The sequence below is a fragment of the Diaporthe batatas genome, assembly GCF_019321695.1.
Source record: "Diaporthe batatas strain CRI 302-4 chromosome Unknown Contig00001, whole genome shotgun sequence".
Taxonomy (NCBI): Eukaryota; Fungi; Ascomycota; class Sordariomycetes; order Diaporthales; family Diaporthaceae; genus Diaporthe; species Diaporthe batatas.
Window position 1 is genome coordinate 2,686,778 of NW_025408548.1, and position 21,118 is coordinate 2,707,895.

General features: G+C 30.5%; 4 protein-coding genes across 4 annotated transcripts; 3 read left to right on the forward strand and 1 right to left on the reverse strand.

Moving 5' to 3' along the window:
• Positions 1 to 207: 207 nt before the first annotated feature.
• KVR01_001010 (uncharacterized protein) lies at positions 208 to 1,553 on the forward strand. The gene has a single exon (XM_044792088.1). It carries the CDS (start codon positions 280 to 282, stop codon positions 1,396 to 1,398), a length of 1,119 nt encoding a protein of 372 aa, XP_044650959.1. The 5' UTR covers positions 208 to 279; the 3' UTR covers positions 1,399 to 1,553.
• A 1,788-nt stretch (positions 1,554 to 3,341) lies between these two features.
• KVR01_001007 (uncharacterized protein) lies at positions 3,342 to 3,850 on the forward strand (the record flags this gene model as incomplete). The annotated part of the gene is made up of 3 exons (XM_044781841.1): positions 3,342 to 3,413; positions 3,527 to 3,639; positions 3,697 to 3,850. The coding sequence occupies 3 exons, from the start codon at positions 3,342 to 3,344 to the stop codon at positions 3,848 to 3,850; spliced, it is 339 nt and encodes a 112-aa protein (XP_044650956.1).
• Positions 3,851 to 4,298: 448 nt separating this feature from the next.
• Positions 4,299 to 5,847, forward strand: KVR01_000753 (uncharacterized protein). The gene is made up of 3 exons (XM_044786567.1): positions 4,299 to 4,630; positions 4,697 to 4,737; positions 4,803 to 5,847. Exons 1-3 carry the CDS (start codon positions 4,423 to 4,425, stop codon positions 5,682 to 5,684), a joined length of 1,131 nt encoding a protein of 376 aa, XP_044650702.1. The 5' UTR covers positions 4,299 to 4,422; the 3' UTR covers positions 5,685 to 5,847.
• On the reverse strand, positions 5,843 to 7,462 carry KVR01_000672 (uncharacterized protein; the record flags this gene model as incomplete). The annotated part of the gene is made up of 3 exons (XM_044788071.1): positions 5,843 to 6,216; positions 6,292 to 7,372; positions 7,451 to 7,462. 3 exons carry the CDS (start codon positions 7,460 to 7,462, stop codon positions 5,843 to 5,845), a joined length of 1,467 nt encoding a protein of 488 aa, XP_044650621.1.
• Between the last annotated feature and the right edge of the window lie 13,656 nt (positions 7,463 to 21,118).

The window sequence follows — 21,118 nt, forward strand, 5'->3', positions numbered from 1 at the left end:
GTTGAAAGGAAACAGGGCGGGAAAAGACTGTAAAAAGCCCGGGATGCCATGATACCCCTCTCATGTAAAGTCGAAATCCACCAGCCATAGTCGATCACCCACAATCTTATCTGCGGGGAACTCTTGCCATCACATTATGGCAACAGCGTATTTGCTAATATGCACCCGAAATCGGCGTGACATCGACACCACGAGCCGGCTTGCTCAGGACAAGATCTACTCCTGCGCCAATCTTGTACCAGCCGAGACCCCGATCCGCCCCTCGCCGCCGCCCAAGAAATGAGTGCCCAAACCCCTCCTGTCCCTGGAGGACCGGGAATGAGCGTCCAGAGCAGCCCAAACATCGCCGTAGTCGGCGGCGGCATTGTCGGCGCCTCCATCGCCTGGCACCTAAGCCATGAGGCCAACGTCATCATCGTGGCCGAAGACATGGGCGGCACGGCCACCCCCAACTCGTTCGCCTGGCTCAACGCGGCCGCCGGCAACCCCAGGTTTTACTATGATTTCCGGCACCGCTCGATGGAGAGGTGGAGGGAGATGGCCGCCGAGCTGCCGGACCTCCCTGTCCACTGGGGCGGGTCGCTCAACTGGAACATGTCGCCCGACGAGCTGGAGGCGTACCTCGACGAGCACTCGGCCTGGGGCTACGACATTGTGCGTGTGAACAAGACGGAGATCCATGATCGCGAACCGACCCTGAAGGACGGCGTGCTGCCCGAGTGGGGGCTCTACGTCGCCGAGGAAGGCGCCGTCGAGGCCCATGTTGCCGCACGCCAGCTCCTCGCCGGCGCGGAGGCCAGAGGTGCTACGCTGCTGAACGACAAAGTCACTGGATTCCTCAAGCAGGACGGCCGCATTTCAGGCGTCGTCACGGCATCAGGCGTGGAGGCAAAGGCCGACCATGTCGTCCTCGCGGCGGGCGTCGGGAGCGTGCCGCTCTTGGCCGCGGAGAACATCACTCTGCCCGTGACGGCCGTGGCGGGTCTACTTGTCAACTCAAAGCCGACGGAGGCGAGGCTACTGAACGGGGTCGTCAACGCGGAGCAGCTGCACCTGCGACAGACACTGGACGGCCGCATCCGGGCTGGCTCCGAGTTCTCGGGCGGCAACCCCGGCGACGACCCACAGAAGACTGCCGAGGAGCTGTTCAGCAAGGTCCAGAGTGCTTTTGTGGGGGGCGATGAGCTGGAGTTCGATCATTACACCGTGGGATACAGACCGAAGCCGGAGGACGGCCTGCCAATCCTCGGGGCGACGGGGTTGGATGGTGTCACTGTTGCCGTGATGCACTCCGGGGTCACGAATGCGGCCATCGTGGGCCAGCTACTGAGCCAGCAGATTCTCACGGGGGTCAGTGATCCGGCGCTGGCTGATTTTGAGCTCGCTCGATTTGCTTGAAACTACTTACCTAGGTATCTAGAAGAAATTGAGATGTGTTCTTCGGTACAGCTTGTTCTCAGCTCTCATCAAGAGAGCCACGGCCGCCTCACCAGTCCTGCTTTGGTATCTCATGGTTTTAATTACCTTGCCTGTTCTAATATCAACCTTTTCACTGACATTTTGAGGCGCCTGGACATAACTGTGCGTATAATTCGTAGATACATAGGTATATGGTGAGCATCCATTAGGCTTGGGATTAGCAATTCTGTTTTCTCTGCCTTGTTGATTGAGCAATATAGGGAGGGACTCTGTTCGAGAACCAAGATTTCAACCAATGCGCAGCACTACGACTTAGCAGTTACCTGACGATACTGAAGCTTTATGCGGATTTTGACTTTCTAATGGAGACCGGATATTCACACCCGCAAAAAACGGAGGGTACACCCATACTAGGCAACTTAAAGATCAAAGTACCTAGGTACTCAGGTTAGTATTAAACCAGTTATCTCATAGGCTTATCCCATAGGATGTTATCCTAAAGAAAGTTATCCTAGAGGATGTTATTCCATAGGAGGTTGTCCTAGGAGGTTGTCCTATAGAAGGTTGTCCTATAGGAGTTTATCCCTTAGGGCTTGGGTGTACCCTCCATTTTTGCGGGTGCGAATATCCGATCTCTTCTAATGGGACCGAAAAGGAGACTGCGGCGAACCTGGTACCTATGTAGGCGGCAGGCTTTAATTCGGTCCCAGGACAAAGAAATGCTGGCAAATGTGATGTCAAGGTTTATAACATGTACCCATACATGATACTCCGAGCAGGTATTCATAATGCTGTAAGACAAGGCAGCAATGACATCTGGAGTCTTCGTACTACGGTGGAGAACTGCATGTGGCAGCCCATAACATCTTTCCAGACCCAGAGTATGTGGCTACGCACTGCGCTCAAACATCCAAGAATCATGTGCTAGATAGGTCTACTCGCTGAATATTCATAAACGATACAATAAATCAAGCTGTGAATAAGTCGGGGGTTGAATTCAGGTCTCAAGGCGAGCACCAAGGTGGTGATTCGTCGGACTGCACACCACTGCGCGCAGAGGAAGTGGAATCCGCAATTCTTGGCGTCAGCAGTAGCAAGCAGCGTGTAGAGACGTCAGAGGCCGATGAAGCAGTGCCACTTGGCGTCAGAAATGCTTCTCTTGCTATGAGCTGTGGAGTTTCGCCCACTTCAGCCTGGGATGCTCCGGTCGATCATGGAAGGATCACTGGCTTGCGAGCCAGCTGCCTCTTTTCCGAGAAATAGGCTGTTGAGTCCCGCATCTCACTTGAATCCCTCCACATGAATGGTACCTAGGTATCAATGATGTTTGCAGATAGACAACTAAATTGATGACATAGCACTGATTAAAGCGGAGCTACTGCAAGCTTTGCTCTGGTCGGAGCGATGCAGACTTGGCAGACCATCAATGCCTCACGCAATTGTAATGTACAAACTGCTGTTCTTGACTGTATGCTGAGATGCCTGAACTAGACATATCAGATATTATATATCTTGACAGAAAGAGCTTCCAATCCTGATTCGATTCAATGAAGTAATTCTTCGCAGAACGGTCTTCGTGGAATGCTGCAAACCTCTCGAGAGTGGCACAGTCTACATGCAATCCGAAGATCTCGGATAAAGCGGCTCTCTCTGCAGCCAACAACAACGTTGGCTTGGCCGAGATGTTGTACAAATCCTTTCGAATAGCATCGATCTGCGTCATTGGATTCCTAGCAAGGACCAAGCCAGATCGGGGCCCCATTTTGCGCGGCACAGGCGCATGAAAAAGAGACCGCCTGGACACCAAATCAAGTTCGAACATGCTACAAGTTTATTAGCCCTCAAGTTTCCTTCCTCCGCAATCAGCTCATACCATCGTATTACCGCGCTTCTTGTAGTCCGCGCCGGGGCTCTTCACAGCCATGGCGACTAATGAGACCTCCTATTACTACTCCGTCTCCACCGTTGATGTCAAACCAGAGAAACAAGCAAAGGTTCGCATCAAACCACGGACCAGGCCATGTGATCGAAAGCCTCCATGCCATCCCATGTATGATTTTATTGTATCTGGGGCGGCGGTTGCTGACCTTGCTTTCACGCACTTTAGGTAGTCGAATTCTTCACTCGCGTGGCGAAAGCAACAGAACAGCTGGAGCCCGCTGCCCAGATCTGTCGGTGGTACAAGGTCGAGGGCAAGGACCAGTTTGTGTTCATTGAAAAGTATGTGACATCTTCCCGAGTGGTCACAAAGGATAAACATGATGCTGAATTTGACAGATTCGCGAGCGAAGCCGATTATCGTGTGCACCAGAATTCCGCACACGTGCGGGCGCTCTACCAAGAGTACATTGAGTACATTACGGAGCCTTTCGTATTCTACCCCGTAGATACCTCGGAGAATATGCAAGTTTGTGGCTTTGAGAGAGGCTGATACGATGACAAAAGCTCGGTGGTCGCTCTGGGCAGTATCAATATGTCAATGTTGTTGTGGTGGTGATGTATGGATGGGGTGTCCAGGCTCCATAGTGTTGGTGGTCCACAGTACACATGCAGCATTCAATTGTACAATTGCAGGCACAAGAGATTTGAGACCCAACGATTTCGGAACGTAGCCACGAGTCTGCGGAAACATTACTACGTGATAATTCCTGGCAGAGAACAAGAAACCAGGACCCTGTGGACGTTTCAACTCAAAGCCTCCCCTTATTATAATCAGTATTTTCATAATTGAGTTTGAACACTTACGGGCTGGTGGTAGGTGACAGCCTGTGCGTGGTGCTAGGCCTGATCAAGCAGTTGAATCCCAGGTGCCCGCCAAGCTGCTAACCACCCACGCTTGACTGGTCCATTCCCCACACGCATAATGCCGGACTGGTGGCCGGGCGATAGCGATCTCGGTGGTGAGACGCTTTGGCACGCACAACCTCCAATCATTTGCACAATCCGGTCTCTTGAAAGTCGAAGCTGTTGGTCTGCTCACAGTACATTCACTCTACTTCACCCATGGAGTCTCAGGCGCTTGTGTCCCGTGGACCATTTTCCTCGGGGGGCTGGGCGATCGAGAACGTGAAGCTGCGAGACTTGAAGGACGATGAGATCGTTGTCGAGATAGTGGCATCCGGCATCTGCCACACAGACTTGCATTGTGGCGACACGCCGGATGACAAAGGAGTGCCGGCTGTCTTCTATCCGAGAGTTCTCGGCCACGAGGGTAGGTGCATATGTGCCTGGATGCCACCAGTCAACGTAAGAAACGTCGTGCTGATAGCTGGATCAGGATCTGGTTATGTGAAGCAAGTGGGCAAGGGAGTGAGCAGTGTATGTGGTTATTATTCTTCCCAATGCGCAGGGCCCTCATCTGATATGTTACGAACTTTGTACAGGTCAAGCCAGGAGACCCGGTTCTGCTTTCTTTCTCGTACTGCGGCAAATGCCACGTCTGCAAGACCGGCCCTCCGTCACATTGCGTGGACTTCTTCGAAATCAACTTTATGGGCGAGCCAGCCTTCCATGATGCGAAGGGAGGCTCCATTGGCGGCCGCTTCTTCGGACAGTCAAGCTTCGCGAAACACGCCATCGTCAGCGATAAGTCTGTCGTGAACGTTGGCGGCTTGGGCCTCGAGCGAGAGGACCTCAAGCTCTTGGCACCTTTCGGCTGTGGCCTGCAGACAGGCAGTGGCACAGTCATCTCCGTGGCGAAGGCCGGCCCCGAGGATGCGATCGCTATTGTTGGGATGGGAGGTGTCGGACTGGCTGCTGTGATGGCCGCCAAGAATCAGAAGTGCAAGACCATCATCGGGATCGACAGGGTGGAGGCGCGGTTGGAGCTTGCAAAGTCGCTCGGTGCTACACACGTCTTCGACACATCCAAGATGTCCACTGAGGAGCTCGTGGCCGCCGTCAAAGAGGCGGCAGATGGGCTGGGCGCCACAATCTCGATCGACACGAGCGCCTACCCTCCGCTTGTCGCTGCTCAGGTGGAGTACACACGTTACATGGCCAAGATCATTCAGGTTGGAACCGGTATGCCAAACGCAAACCTGACCCTGCATATGCAGAGCTTCATGGTGAGTGGAAAGCAGTACTTTGGAGCGGTCCAGGGCCACAGCAAGACCAAGGAGTATATACCTCAGATGATCAAGTGGTGGAAGGACGGAATCTTCCCAGTGGAAAAATTGGTGAAGTTCTACAAGATCGAAGATTTCAGGGAAGCTGTCAAGGTCATGGGAAACGGAGATGTCGTGAAGCCTATTCTGGTATGGTAAACATTGCGGCGAGTGGATTAACATGATGACAGACATGGGTCCAGTGGCATGTATGTACTATGTAGCATATGGAGCGTCGGGGTATTTCGCCGATATTGCAAGAAAAGAGCGAACTGGCAGAGACAACTTCTTTCAAGAAATATGAACACACCCGATTATTACGCCGCCTTGACTGCATCTCCTGTGATTCCCTTTCTCTCTTCGGCCGTTCCCTCCCTTGTGGAGGACGAATCACTACCACGTGCGGCCTCACCAACAATTGTGGTACTTTGCTGCTTCTGCACCATGTCCAGGTAACTCCAGTCACCAATCTGCTCATCAAAGAACTGGTCCAAGTCCAACCCTCGCTCCTCGGCTTCATCAGAGACACGGAGGTGTAAGCCGGGAATGTACTTCATGATCATGAGTAGTGCAAAAGATACCACGAAAGAGTAAGCCGAGATAGCGCAGATCTCTGCAAACTGCTTGCCGACTTGAATGCCGTTTCCATCGATGCCCCCAGACGCAAGTGTGACGCCATCAAGAGCAGAGACTACAAGTCCCAAAGTTAGTAATGCTGCTCTCGAAGTATTGTATGATGCCTAGGTAAATTCGGAAGAGCACGAACCTGAAGACGTGGCAAAGATGCCAGTGAAAAAAGAACCGCACATTCCGCCGATTCCGTGAAGCTTGAAGACATCCATGCCCTCGTCAATATGAAGCCACACATTGACATCTGACATGAGCGAGCAGATGACAGCTGTGAGGAATCCGATGACAGCGGCAAGCCACACGCTAACATATCCTGCTGCTGGAGTGATACCAACAAGGCCAGCAATCGCACCTTCGCAAGCTCCGACAACGCTGAAGCGTCTCTTGTGCCTGATGTAGTCTACCATGACCCATCCAATGGCGCCAGTGGATGCGGCAGTGTTGGTATTGAAGGCAGCATACATGGCACGAACACTTGCATTGAGTGCTGAGCCGCCGTTGAAACCAAACCAGCCGAACCAAATGAAGACGGTCCCAAGGAAGACGAGGGTGGTGTTATGCGGCTTGCCGTGTGACTTGTCGTCTGCATGTGTCTTTCTCTTTCCGAGTGCCAGGGCGTAAGCCAGCGCCGCCCATCCGGAGGCAATGTGCACTGGGCCGCCACCAGCAAAATCCAGAGATGGCAAGTTGTACAGCCAACCATTGGGGTTCCATGTCCAGCACGCAATGGGGCAGTACACGATGGTGGCCCAGAAGAACCCAAATACAAGAGACGGGATGATCCGTCCACGCTCAAACGCGCCGCCGACCACGATCTGCACGGTGCAGGCGCAGAAAAGGAGCTGGTACAGACAGAACGCGATATCCGGGATTGTAGGGTTGCCGATGGACGGTGCAGCAACGACATCGCGCAGACCAAAGTTGGCCAGATCGCCGATGAATGGGCCTGCGGTGCGGCTGTACGCCAGTGAGAAGCCCCAGAACATCCATTGGAATGTGGTGACCGCGCCAACCATGAGAGACTGGAAGAGGAGGGCGAGGGCAGACTTCCTGCGAGCGAGACCACCGTACAGGAGACCGATTCCGGGTATAATGAGCCATACTATGAAGGCGCAGAAGATCAGGTATGTGTAGTTGTACTCGAACCCTGCGTACTGGGCATTAACGTCCATCTCTAGAGGGTTGCCGCCCGAGGGCATTGACTCGTTATAGCTCGGCTTTGAGGAGGCAGACAATGTTAGCATATCAGACCCAGTCACTGAATTGGTCTTTTGAGCAGCGGAAAAGACACTTACTGCTTCACTCATGGTTTCGTAACGTTTTGGATTGTAGAAAACTCGAGGTCACACTGGATCATACTCCACTACAAGTCCGGAGAGGCCAGGGGCCATGGTCATATATGTATAAAGGCCATCGGTTATTCCATTTTTGAATCGGACCTCATATCAAGTCGCACTCAGACCCTAGCCAAGAAACCCTTGCAAGAACAGCGTAGGATCTCTTATCATTGCGAAGCTAAAGTAGTCTGGGGCTTGCGGCTGGCGACCAAACCAAGCCGACGGGTCGGTAGCAGTTTGGGCCTTACATCCCATAACCCGGCTCCCGGGGCGTTCTCGGCAAGGATTTCTTATCTCTTGGCACCTTTTAAGGTTACAGTGGCTGCTTTGATGAAAGTGTAGTTTGGATATCAGTGCCGCCCAAAGGGTCTACAGGGCGAGCTATGACCTCTGTTGATGACAATAGCCGGTCGCCCGGGCGTTCAAGATAACGAGCCCCTCCGACCAAAGTCCGACTCGCCCTCTAACGCAGGACCAAGAATGCCGGCTGCTGATAATGTAACCATCGCGCAGTAGCGTTACCGTGCTGTTGGGATCGAATACTCCTTAGATAGTTCAAAACTGATTTTGCTCTTTTTTTTGTGGTTCTGACAGTCGAGCCTGCATCTGTGTTATATAAGCCGGCACATACTAGAGATCGCATGGTTCCAATGACCGCACTGAATCAACTGAGCCAGGATTCCTAGCACGTCATTCTGCACACTGTCACTGCTTAGGTGGTATCATCGTGAACTCTTATGTTCGGCCGTTTATTAGTCTTCTCATTTTCAACTGTCTCTATCTGGCCCTTTTCAGACTCCTGAAACAATGACCAAAAATGTTCCCATGCGTTCACCCTAGGGTAATAGCCTTTCCTTTTTTTGATTGCAATTCTTAGCTGAACCCGATCATCCTCAAGTACAGGGAAATTTGACTGGCCCCCAGTGGAGAGCACACGCATCAAGACTTGGTAAGTCACCAATGTGCGCTTGTTGGTGTTGGAATTATGAGAATGACGCAACTACACTGGCATGGACGATTCGATCAGGCTCAGTATTTGAAAACAGCACTTGAGGTCTACTGGGAAGCCGTGGATGGTGCATTAACTGTATTGACCCATAAATCATCACCCGCGGCTCACTCACTCCATGATTGGATTCTGCAATCTAGGGAATCAGGGTTCATGTATTCCTGTCAATTCAGCAGAATCGGAGTTGTTGACAAGCTTCGAGTGGCATTTGGGGAGTGCTCTGGCGCCTTCACCACCTGCGACAGCAAGGGCAAGGGCTAGTTTAAGATTAACTAGATAGGCATGACCATACCTCCTCTGAGCGGAGATAATTAGGGTATTACTATTATTATTAATATGATTGATACTAGTGGTTTAGTTGTTTATAAAGGAAGTAGGATAAAATTCTAATTACTAATATTATATCTTTTTAAGTAGACTTTTAAGTAGAGTTATAATAATAAAATATAATTTTAAAATATATAGAATATACTTTTTAAAATAAGAATTACTATATTAAGATATTTATATATTCTATTAAAAGTAATATTATTAAATAAAACCTTTAAAGTTTTAAATAATAATATAAAGCTTTAATTATATTATATTTTTCTATTATACTATATAACTACTTATTTCTTCTTTAATAGTTTAAAGTTTATATATAAAGTTTTTAATAACTTTATATATATAAGAACGGATATTCGTATAGGAAAAAACGGCTAGTATATAGGTACAAATACCCCCTAGTGCACCAACCTTAATTTACACCACCTACTTACTATATAAAACAGAAATTTATACTTATTAACTATATATATTTTTATTAGCCCTTAATTCCTAATTCTCTAATTTGTATATATACCTAAATCTCCTTCTAGGTCTTCTTATTGTTAATAAGGTCCTTTATAGTTAAGTTAACCTATAGTAGCTATTTAATAGCCCTATAAGCCCTCATATAGGGCTTTTTAGCTACTAGACTAGGTGTTAACGCCATTATTACTAGTAAGGCTGGTAAGGGAGGAGAGTAGGTCTGGGTAGGGGTGTAAAAAGTACTTCGTGTAGGTGGTATATATAGTTAGGGGAGGTAAAATGAAGTTCTCTAATTAGCTGCAGCCTAGGAGAGCACTTATACCTATATACCAGCCGTTTTTTCCTGTGCGAATATCTGTTCTCATATATATTTTTATAGTTCTTTTATAAAGAAACTTTAAATCTTTTTTTCTTTTATTTCTATTATACTTTTCTATATTATTAAAAAGTTAATAGTTATTAATAATAAAAGTAGAAACTTAAAGAAGAATAAATTTATTATACTTTTTTTTTATTTTTTTATAAATTATTTTTAAAACTTTCTTTAAAAGTTTTAATACTTTATTATAAAAGTTTTAAAGGTAGTATATTATAAATTATTTCTTTATTTTAAAGTTTTTAAAGTTAATAGTTATATATTTAAATAAAAGTTATAATAATTATTTAATAAAAGTTTTATTATAAAGTATATATATATAATTAAAAGGATAATTTTTAATTAAACTTTTAATATTATTTATTTATATAATAATTATCTTTAAATTTAAATTTATTATATAACTTTTATAATAATTAAACTATAAACTACTTTTATTTATAATTTCAATTAATATTATTATTAAAATAATACCTTTTAATTTTATTTATATATTATAAAATTAAAGTTATAAATATTTATTATATTATTATTATTATTATTAATATTATATTTATTTTAAATATTAAAGTTTAAGTATTTATTATTATATAAAAGTATTATATATATTTTTAAATATATATAAAATAAAAGTAAAACTATATAATAATATAGTTTTCTTTAAGTTTAAAGTATTATATAATTTTAATTAATTTTTATTTAATTATTTTATTATATTATAACTTAATTTAATTTTTAATTTAATTTAAACCTTTTAAGTTTCTTTAATCTTTTATTTTTAAGTAAATTAAAGCTTTATATTTTTAAGTTTAAGTTTAAGATTTTTATAAATTTAATATACTTTAAATTAGGTTTATAATCTTTTACTTTTTAAAAATATATTAACTATTTTAAATAATAATAACTTCTTTTAAAATAAAGGTTTATTTTATATAATTAAAAATTTAATTATTAATAGTTATTTCTTTTTTATTTATAATAGAGTTATTAGAATTATAAATTTAAATAATAAAGTATAGTTACTTTATCTAATTATCTTTTAATTTAATAATATAATAGTCTAAGTAACTACTTTTAAATAGTTTTACTTATAGAGTTAATAGATAGGTGTTTACTTAAATAAAGCTAGAACTTATATATATCCTTAATTAAAGGAATAGTAACTTTTATTTTTATTTATTTTAACTAACCTACCTAAGTTATATAGCGATTTTATATATAATATTTAATAGTATTAAAATTAAATAACTTATAATTTATAATAGCTTTAACTTTTAATAAATTAATAATATTAACTTAAATAAATTAAGTATAGCTTAATATATTAATATAGAAAGGTATTATATAATAATAGATAGTATTATAAATAATTATAAAGTTATTATAAAAGTTTTATATAATAAATTTAATTAAACTAATTTTTAAAAGATATATTATATTTTATTTTTTAAAACTTTAACTATTTATTTTTAACTTAATAATAAAATTAAAAAAATATAAATAGTTTATATAATTTTATTTATAAAAATTATAAATAAAAACTTTTTTATATTTTTAATTATATAAAAATTAAATTTTATATTTTTATATTATAGTAGACTATAATACTAAGTATAATAGCATAAATTAAAGAAGGCTTAAAGGTTTATTAAATTTAAGTCTAATATAAAACTAATTCTTACCTCTTTTTAAAAAAAGGTAAGTAGGCTTTGCTTACCTTTTAATAGGCCCTAAAAAGGGGTATAGCTAGGCGCCAAGGCGCTTTTAAGGCGCTTCCCTATAGCTTCCACCTAATTATTATAATTATACCTCTCCCTAAAAAGCTATTTTTAATTATTATTATTAATTAATACTAATTATTTTTATTTACATTTTTTAAAAACCTCCTTTATTTACTATTATTAATTAATTTTAATAATTTACTAAATTTTTTAATAATTTTTACTATACCTTTATATAGGTATAAACTAGCTAGCTTTTTTTTAAGTAGCTATTTTTCTTTTTTTATTTCTATTTTCTTTTTTCTTCTTTTTAATAATTAACCTTATTAAATTTTTAATAGACTTTTTTTTTTAGCCTTTTAGTATTCTTTTTAATTACTTTATAATTATTATAAAATATTATTAATATATTTAAATAATTTAAATTAAATAATTTTTAAGGGTTTTATAATAGTCTTTTACTAGTTAAAAGTTCTTAATTAATAATTCTACTTTTAATTAATAAATTTCCTTATTATATAACTCCTTTTTTAAATAGTAATTATAATATTTATAAGCAGTCTTCCTTTTTAATAACTTTATATACTATTTTTATTACTTTTTATTAGGTAATAAAATAGATCCCTTTATAGAAGTTCTACTAAATTAAGTTTAACTTTTAAAGATTTTAATAATAATTATATTAATTTTATTATTTTTAATATTAATAATTCTTTTTTAAGCTATTATAATAAAAATATTAGTAATAATAAGGTTTTAAAAGCCTTTTATTAAAATAGTAAATAAAAAACCTATAATTATTTTATATAGCTTTTAAATTTATTAAAAAGTAGTTATAAAAGTTATTATTTTATTAAAAATTTAAATAAAAAAGGTTTACTAAAAATTCCTTAAATTTTTAAAGATTTCTTTATTTTTACTTTACTTTTTAACCCTTAATTACCCTTTTTAAGCTAAAAAGCATATTATACCTCCTTTTTATTAAAATATAAAAAAAACTTTTATAACTATTAATTTATTTAGCTATTTTTACTTAAATTATAAAAAATATAAAAAATAAAGCTAAATAATTAAATTTTAGGTACTTTATAATATATATATATATACCTTTTAAAATAGGCTAAAAGTATAATACCTTTATTATAAAAGAATATTTTTATATTATTATTAATTTAAAGGGTTTTTATTATAATTAGTATATTATAAAATATTATTTACTTTATATTATAATAAGTTTATTTTATTTTCTTTATTAACTTACTATTTAGCTAATTCTTTTAAGAGAATTTTTAATTATTAATTAATTTTTAATATTTATTTTATAAAGGCCTTTTAAAAAATTACTATTAATATAAAATCTTTACTTTTATTTATTTAAATAAATAAGCATAATTTTATAAATTTAACTAACTAATATTTTAATAGCTATATTTATTAATAGTTTTAATAGTAATTTAGTATTTTTAAAAAAGTAAAAACTTAAAGTTTAAAAATAATTTAAAAAATAAAAAAAAATAATAAATTTTAATATTAAATATAAGCTATTTAATATTTATTTTAAAAATAATACTAACCTATTTTAAAATTAAAAATTATAGGAGCTAGTATTTTTAGGTATAAGCTATAATAGCTTTATATTCCCTTTAATTAATAAAATTTAGCTTAAAAATAGTTTAAATAATATTTATAAAAACTTTTAAAATTTTATAAATAATTATTATAATATAATATATTTAATTTTTATAAATAATAAGTTTTTAACCTAATATATTTTAGTTTAAGGGTTTTTAAAAGGTTATAAATATAATAAATAAAGCCTTTAATTTATAACTTTAAAAATATCTTTTACTATTTTAAAAATAACCTATAAAATAAAAATAATTCTTCCTTAAAAGTTAATTAAATATATTATAAATTAATAATTAAAATTATAAGGATAATATTTAAAGTTTTTAAAATAAAATAATAATACCCCTTTATATTACTTTTTAAAGTAAATTTTAACCTATTATAAGTTTAAATAGTTTAAAAATAATTTATTTTTAATATATTTTATACTACTTTTTATAATAGCCCTTTTAATTTTAATATTATAATTAATTAACTTTCTTTAATTATTAGCTAATAATACTTATTTTTAATATTTATTTTTAAATACTTTATTAGGCCTTTATAGCTTGCTTATTTAGTCTTTATTTTTTTATTAGCCCTTTATTAAATCTATATTTTACCTTTATTAATCTATTATAAAGCTTTTATAAGTTATTTATTAGCTATTTACTTTATTATTATTTATATTATTAACTATTTATTAATATATATTTTCTTATTATTTAGCTATTATTTACCTATTTTTATTTATTATAACTTAAATAGCCCCTTTTTAGCCCTTTATTAACTTACTTTTAAATTTTTTTAAAATATTAAAATCCTCTCCTTATAATATTTTAAATAGTTTTATTTATAAATATTTTATTTTTAATATTTAAAATTATATTTACTTAGCTACCCTTTTATTTTATTAAATAATAAAGAATACTTTTAATTTTTAATAATTTTAAATTTTTAACTTTTATTTAATTTATTTATTCTTTAAATCTAATAAATTTATAATATTCCTTTATAAACCTTTTAATATTTTAATTATTTATAGCTTTAACTAATTTATATAAAAATATTATATATTTAGAAATATTTTTAAAAGAATTAAGCTATAAGCTTATTTATTTATTTAGGCTAGAATTTTAAATAAGCTAACCCTTTATAAAACTAATTTTTATTTTTAAATAAAAATACTTAATTATTAAAAATATTTATTTATTAATATTAAATTACTTAAACTAATAATATATATTATAATTTTAAGTTTAAATTTTAATAACTTTTATTTAATTTTTCTAATATTTTATATAAATTTATTAAAGCTTTTAATTACTCTTTTATTATTAATATCTTTTATAATATACTATTTTTAATAAACTATTAGTTATATAGAATTATAAAAGAGTTTATATTTAAATAGTATTTTAAATAAGCTTATTTTAATTATTATATTTTATATTAAATTATATATAAAATATAATATATAATAGTTTTAACTAATTTTAAATATTTTTAATAATAAATAACTTAAAATATTATTTTAAAATTTAATTTATTTTTAATTTACTTATTATTTTATAAATAATAGATAATAATATAATAAATTTTAATATTATTAAATTTATATAATATTTTCTAAAAGTTACTTATAAAATTATATTTTAATTAATAATAATTTCTTATAAAATTCCTTATTTATATTTAATTTTTAATAAAAATTTTACTAAATTTTATAATATTTATTATAATATAAACTAAAAAAATTATTTTAATAAAATAATTTATAATTATTGAAATTAAATTTACTTTTTTATTTATAATAATAGTTAAAAGTTTAATTATAAAGTTTATACTAAGTTTTATATAAGTTCTAATAGAATTAATAGTAAAGTAAGCTCTTTATATAAATAATAATATAAAGTAAATATATATTAATATATTATATAAAAGTATATATATTTTATTATAAAGGCCTTTAACTTTAACTATTAAAAATATTTTTAAGAAAATTTATATTTTAATTTACCTTTAATATCTATTTAGTAAATTATTATAATAAATTTATAAAATTTTTATTTTAAAGTCTTTTATTTTAATATATATATATATATATTTTAATAAAAAGTTTATTTTAAATTTTATAATTAAAACTATTTAAAATAGTATTATTTAAAATTATATTTTTAATTATAACTTAAATTATAAAGTTTTTTTAGGCTTTATAAATTAAGTTTATTAATAAAAGTAAGGCCTTAAATATATTATATTAATATTAAATATATATATTTAAATTTAAATTTTATTATAAATTACCCTTATAAGAAAGTTATAAATTTAAATTAATACTTTATTAAAAAGAAATTATCTTTTAAGACTTTATATATTATAATATTTTTAATTATAGCTTAAATTTTAACTTACTATTAGTTTTTAAATAAAATTATAAATCCTTTTAATAATTATAATTATTTTTAATTTTAAGTTAAAATTTAATTTATATTTAAAGGCTTTTTTAAATATATAATTAAACTTTTTAAAAGCTTATTAGCTAGATTTATTTTATTAAAATAATATTTAATAATAAAATTAAATTTAATTAAATATATTAATTATTAAACCTATTTTTAAATTAATTTTTTATTTTATAAAACTATAAAGGTTATTATAATTTAAAAATAATAATAAACTTTTAAATTTTTAAAATATTATTATTAATATTTAAAGCTATTAATAATAATATTTAATTTCTTATTATAGGTTATTTAATTAAATTTTATATTAAAAACTTTTTAATTAAAAATAATAAAATATTATTAAAATATACTTTTAATAATATACTCTTAAAAATTATTAAGGTAGCTACTTTATTAAAAGTATTATATTTAATTTAAACTTAAAATACTAAATTATAATATTAAAGTAAAGGTACTTATTAGAATTTAACTTTAAGTTTTTTAAAAACTTTTTAGGCCTTTAAATTTTTAAGTATAAATAGGTTAATTTTACTAAGCTTTTAACCCTATTTTATATTAAATAATTACTTATTAAAAAGTTAAATAATTTTAAAATATTTTTTAATAAACTTTTAATAGAAATTATAAAACCTAAAAACTAAATATTATAGTAGATAATAAAAATAGGCTATTTTTAAATAGTTTTAATTTAATTAGAATCTATTTAAATTCCTTTTTAATTAAAATTCTAAAATTTAATTTTTTAAAAAAAAGCTATATTTTTAAAATTTTTATAAAGCTTAGCTAATAATAGTTAACCTATAATTATTTAAATATATTTTTATATTTTTTACTTTTAAGAAAATTAAAATATTATTTAAATAAATAATTATATAAATATTAATATAATTACTTAGAATTTTAATAATAAATAATTAAAATATAATAGAAATATTAGTTAATTTAAATAGTACTATTTTAAATTTATAGTAATTATAATATATATAAAATACTATTTTTTTTTAAATGTAAATTTAATAATAAATATTTATTAAGTTAATTTTTAAAAACATTTTATACCTAATAGCTAGTTTAAAATTTTTAAAACTAATAGTAAAGGGTAATAATTTTTAACTATAATTTTATTAAAGGCCTAGTAATTAATATAAAGTTAAAAAATATTATTTTTCTTAAAGGTAAATAAAATTAAAACCCCTACTAAACTTTTATTAGAGGTAATTTATTTAATTTTTAAATTCTTTTTTAACTATTCTTTTAAAATTTTTAATTCTTTTAATAATAATAGGTAAAAGAATAAAAAAAGTAGTAATATTTCTTCTTTTAATTTAATTATATAGTTTACCTTTTTTTAAAAAAAAAGTTTTTTTATTTTAACCTTTATAAAAAACTCTTCTAAGCCCTTTAATTATAGGTATAATTAAGAGGAATTAAGGGATAATTTTTTTTATTTATTTTTTTAGCTTTTATTATTTTTTATTATTTAAACTAAAAGGGTTATTAATTAAAAAATAATATAATAATATATATTTTACCCTAATTTTTATAAAAGCTTTTATAATTTATTAGATAATATATAAATTATTTTATTAAAGTTATTAATTTTTAAATAACTTTTAACTTTATTTAAAAATATTATAAATTTAGAGTTTTAATAATAAAATAAATTTAAAATATTTTTATTTAATAGTAAAATATTTTAGGTTTTTTAATTTCTAAAATAGTTTTTAATTAAAAAGAATTTAAAAACTTTATAAATAAATATTAAAATATAATTAATCCCTTTAACTAATATTAGAATTTTATTAATTTTTTAAATTAAATTTTTTATAAATAAAATACTAATTAAGTTTATTTAGGCTTAAACATTAAGGTTAATTTTAATATACTTTTAGCCTTATATTATAGTTATTTTTTTAAAATTATAAAGATATTATAAACCTTTATTATTTCTTTCTCCTTTTAATTTTAATTATTAATTTAACTTTTATTTTAAATATTATTTTAATAGGTAGCTAAAATAATTTTTAGCTTCCTTTATTTTAGTTTTACCTTTAATAACCCTTTAATTAGTAATTATTATAGCCTTAAACTTAATTTATAAATATTATAACTTTTATTAATATTAGGTAATTTAGGGTATAATAATAGGTACTATTATAGTAGTAGTAAATAGTTAGTTTTTTATTATTATTAAGAAAATTAAGTTTTAAAATAGTTTTAAAATTACTTTTTTAGGTATTTTAATTAGGCTAGGTATATAAACTTTTACTTTAAAATTTTTAACCTTAACCCCTTATATATAAGAAACTTTAAATTTTTTTAAAAGCTATAATATTACTTTAAGGGGCTTCCCCTTATTTTCTTTTATTAAAAATTTTATTATTTCCCTTATACTTTATTTTTAATTTTTATATTTTTTAAAATTTATTTAGATATATTAACCTAAATTATTTAAATAATTTTAATTATTTTATTTTAGTATTTAGTAAATTTAGAGTATATTTAATTTAAATGTTTTAAAAATTTAATTTTATAACTTAAAAAAATTTAGTTTTAAAATTATTACTTTTAACCTTTTATTTTAACTTTAAGGTTTTAAAATATTAATAAAAGAACTAAAGGTTTTAATTTTTTATTAATAGGTAAAATTAATTAAGTTTTAAATAATCTTAAAAATACTTTAAAAGTTTTTTAAAGTTATTATTAAAAGTTTTAAATTTATTTTATTTATAATAGTTAAATATAAATTTTTTTTTAAATTTTATATAAGTGTTTTAGTAATTTTAATACTTTTTATTAATATAGTTAAATATATAAATTACTTTTATTTTATTATTATAAAGGAATTATAATTAAAAATATAAACTTTTTAAGGTTTATTATTTAATTATTATATTATTATAAAATATAAGCTATAAATAGTAGGGTAATATTAGTTAACTTTAAATTTTTAATTTAATTTTTAAGGTAATTTTAGCTATTTTAAGAGTATTTATTTTTATTAAAGGATTTAGTTTTACTTTTATTTTTAAGTAAGGGTATTATTTATTAAAAAAGTATTTAAACTTTTTTTACTATTATTTAAACTTATCTAGAATCTTCCCTTTTAGTTACTTATTTTTAATAGTATTATAAATAATATAAGAAAAAAATTAGAATTATAATAGGTTATAATATTAGATATAATAATATAGGTTAAAAAAGGCTTAAAGGTTTATTAGGTTTAAGTTTAATATAAAACTAATTTTTACCTCTTTTTAAAAAGAGGTAAGTAGGCTTTACTTACCTTTTAATAAGCCCTAAAAAGGGATATAGCTAGGCGCTAGGGTACTTTTAGGGCACTTCCTTATAGCTTTTACCTAACCATTATATATATTTACTTTTTTTATATTTTTAATTTTAAAATAAAAATATATTTAAATATTATATTTAATTATATTTAAAGTTTTTAATATAATATTTTAATTAATATTAATATATATAAAGTTATAAATTATTAAAAAAGTTATATTTTAAATTATATTTTAATTATTATTATAATAATATAATATTATTAAACTTTATATAATATTTAATTTTTAAATATTAATTTAATAGTTTAATTTTTAATTTAAATAATCTTTTATAAATAATAATAATATTTATATTAATTTTAAATTATATAATAAAAGTTTAAACCTTTATATTAAAAATTATTTAAATTTAAAAATATTTTTAAAAGGTTTAATATAATACTTTAAAATAACTAAAAAAACTTCTATTTAATAAAAAATTAAAAAGTAAATACTTACTTATTTTATAACCTATTATATTTAATTTTCAAGCTACTTATAAAGTATAATATACTTTTAAAGCGTTTAAAGCTTTATAAGGTTCTTAAGAAGGGTAATATAATAATATAATACTATTAGGCTTTATATACTACTTAGTCTTTTAAATATTAACTTAAAATTCTAATTTTTTAATTAAATAATCCTTTTTATAAGTATTAAAGCCGGGGGTAAGGATTTCACACCTAGGGCTAGGGGTCCTCTACCCCCGACTTCTACAGTTAACCGTTTACTTATAATAAGTAAGAAAGAGAATAGAATAGTTACTTCTAGATACTAATTAAATAAGAATAAGGAAGGATAAATTATTAGTAAAGTCCTTTAGGGGAGAGGTACTTATTTATATAGTTTATATCTAGGGCCGTTATTAATAGCTGTTAAAATAGTATTAATAGAATTTATATTAATTATAACTCTACTTTTTAATAATTAAATAAAATCTTTTTAAACTTTATTTTAAGTAATTACTTTATTTATTATAAGTTACTTACTTTTTATAAAATAAATATCTTATAGTTTTATTTTAAATATATTTAATTTATTATTTTAAAAGTATTTTTACTTTATTATTTATAAATTACTTTTAATTTATCTTAATTAATATTAATTAAAATAATTTTAATATTATAATAAATTATTCTAACTAAATATTATAAATATATAAAAATAAAACTTATTTAAAATCTTTTATTAATATTTTACTTTAAAATTAATATTTATTTAAATATTATTATTATTTATATTCTTTTAAATAATATTATTTAATATAATTTTAATTAGATTTTTAAATATAAATCTTTAAAGAATAAATTATATTTAAATATTTATATAATTTATTATTAAAATTATTTATATTTTATATTAATAAAAGTTTATTTTATTAAATTATATATTTAAAATAAGTTTATATAATAAAATTATTCTTATAACTTATAATAAAAGAGACTTAAATTATTTATAAAGAATTATTAATTAAAAATTAAAGTTTATTAAGGAATAATATAGGGGAAGTAGTAAAGCTATAATCTTATATTATAAAAGGTATAGAGGCCACTTGGGCTGATAAGATAAGTAGGGTGTACGGACCTACTGGTTGGTCCTGCGGGTGATCAGCCCATGGCCCTGACTCACAGCAGGCTGCCGATGAGCATTTCAAGCGCAACTCAACTTGCTGTGACGACTGTTTCACGAGAATTGTTTGATTGCTGGCTCTCCAAGTATTCCTTCGCGTCTAGCATTCACCGTCACGAAGTGTAATGGTCGCACCGGGCTAGGAGTGACTGGCGGAGCCCCCCTACACCCCCCTGGCCGGGTACATCAGACCAGACTTCGTCAGAGGCTTCCTTGCTTTATTTTTCCTACGCAGACCAGATCTATTCCAGATTGTAGAACATTGAGCAAGAATTGCGAGCTTTGACTCTCCTACCTCCCTCCCGCGACAACAAGAGGTAATTTTGCAACTTCAAAATGTCTTGGCCATTGTTGGTGCAAGACGGGCCTTTTCACTCATCATTTGAGGACATTAATGACCACATTTTCTCTGGAATCCACGATCGTCATGGAAAATTCTTCGCAAACAAGCCTTTGGGATCAAAAGCAATGGAGATTGTCCAAGAAGAATGGCCGAGTGTGCAGGATCAAGCCGATGTTCCATTCACCGAAACTATCACCGCCTGGCTTCAACGTGTCCAAGCAGAACTCAGGAAGCAAGCAGGAGTTCATGCAACTTGGCAGGTACATCGTCTAGAAGACTTTGAGATGTATCAAAAGGTTCTCATGCTTTCAGAAGCGCAAGAGCTCGACAATTGGGCCGATGTGGCGG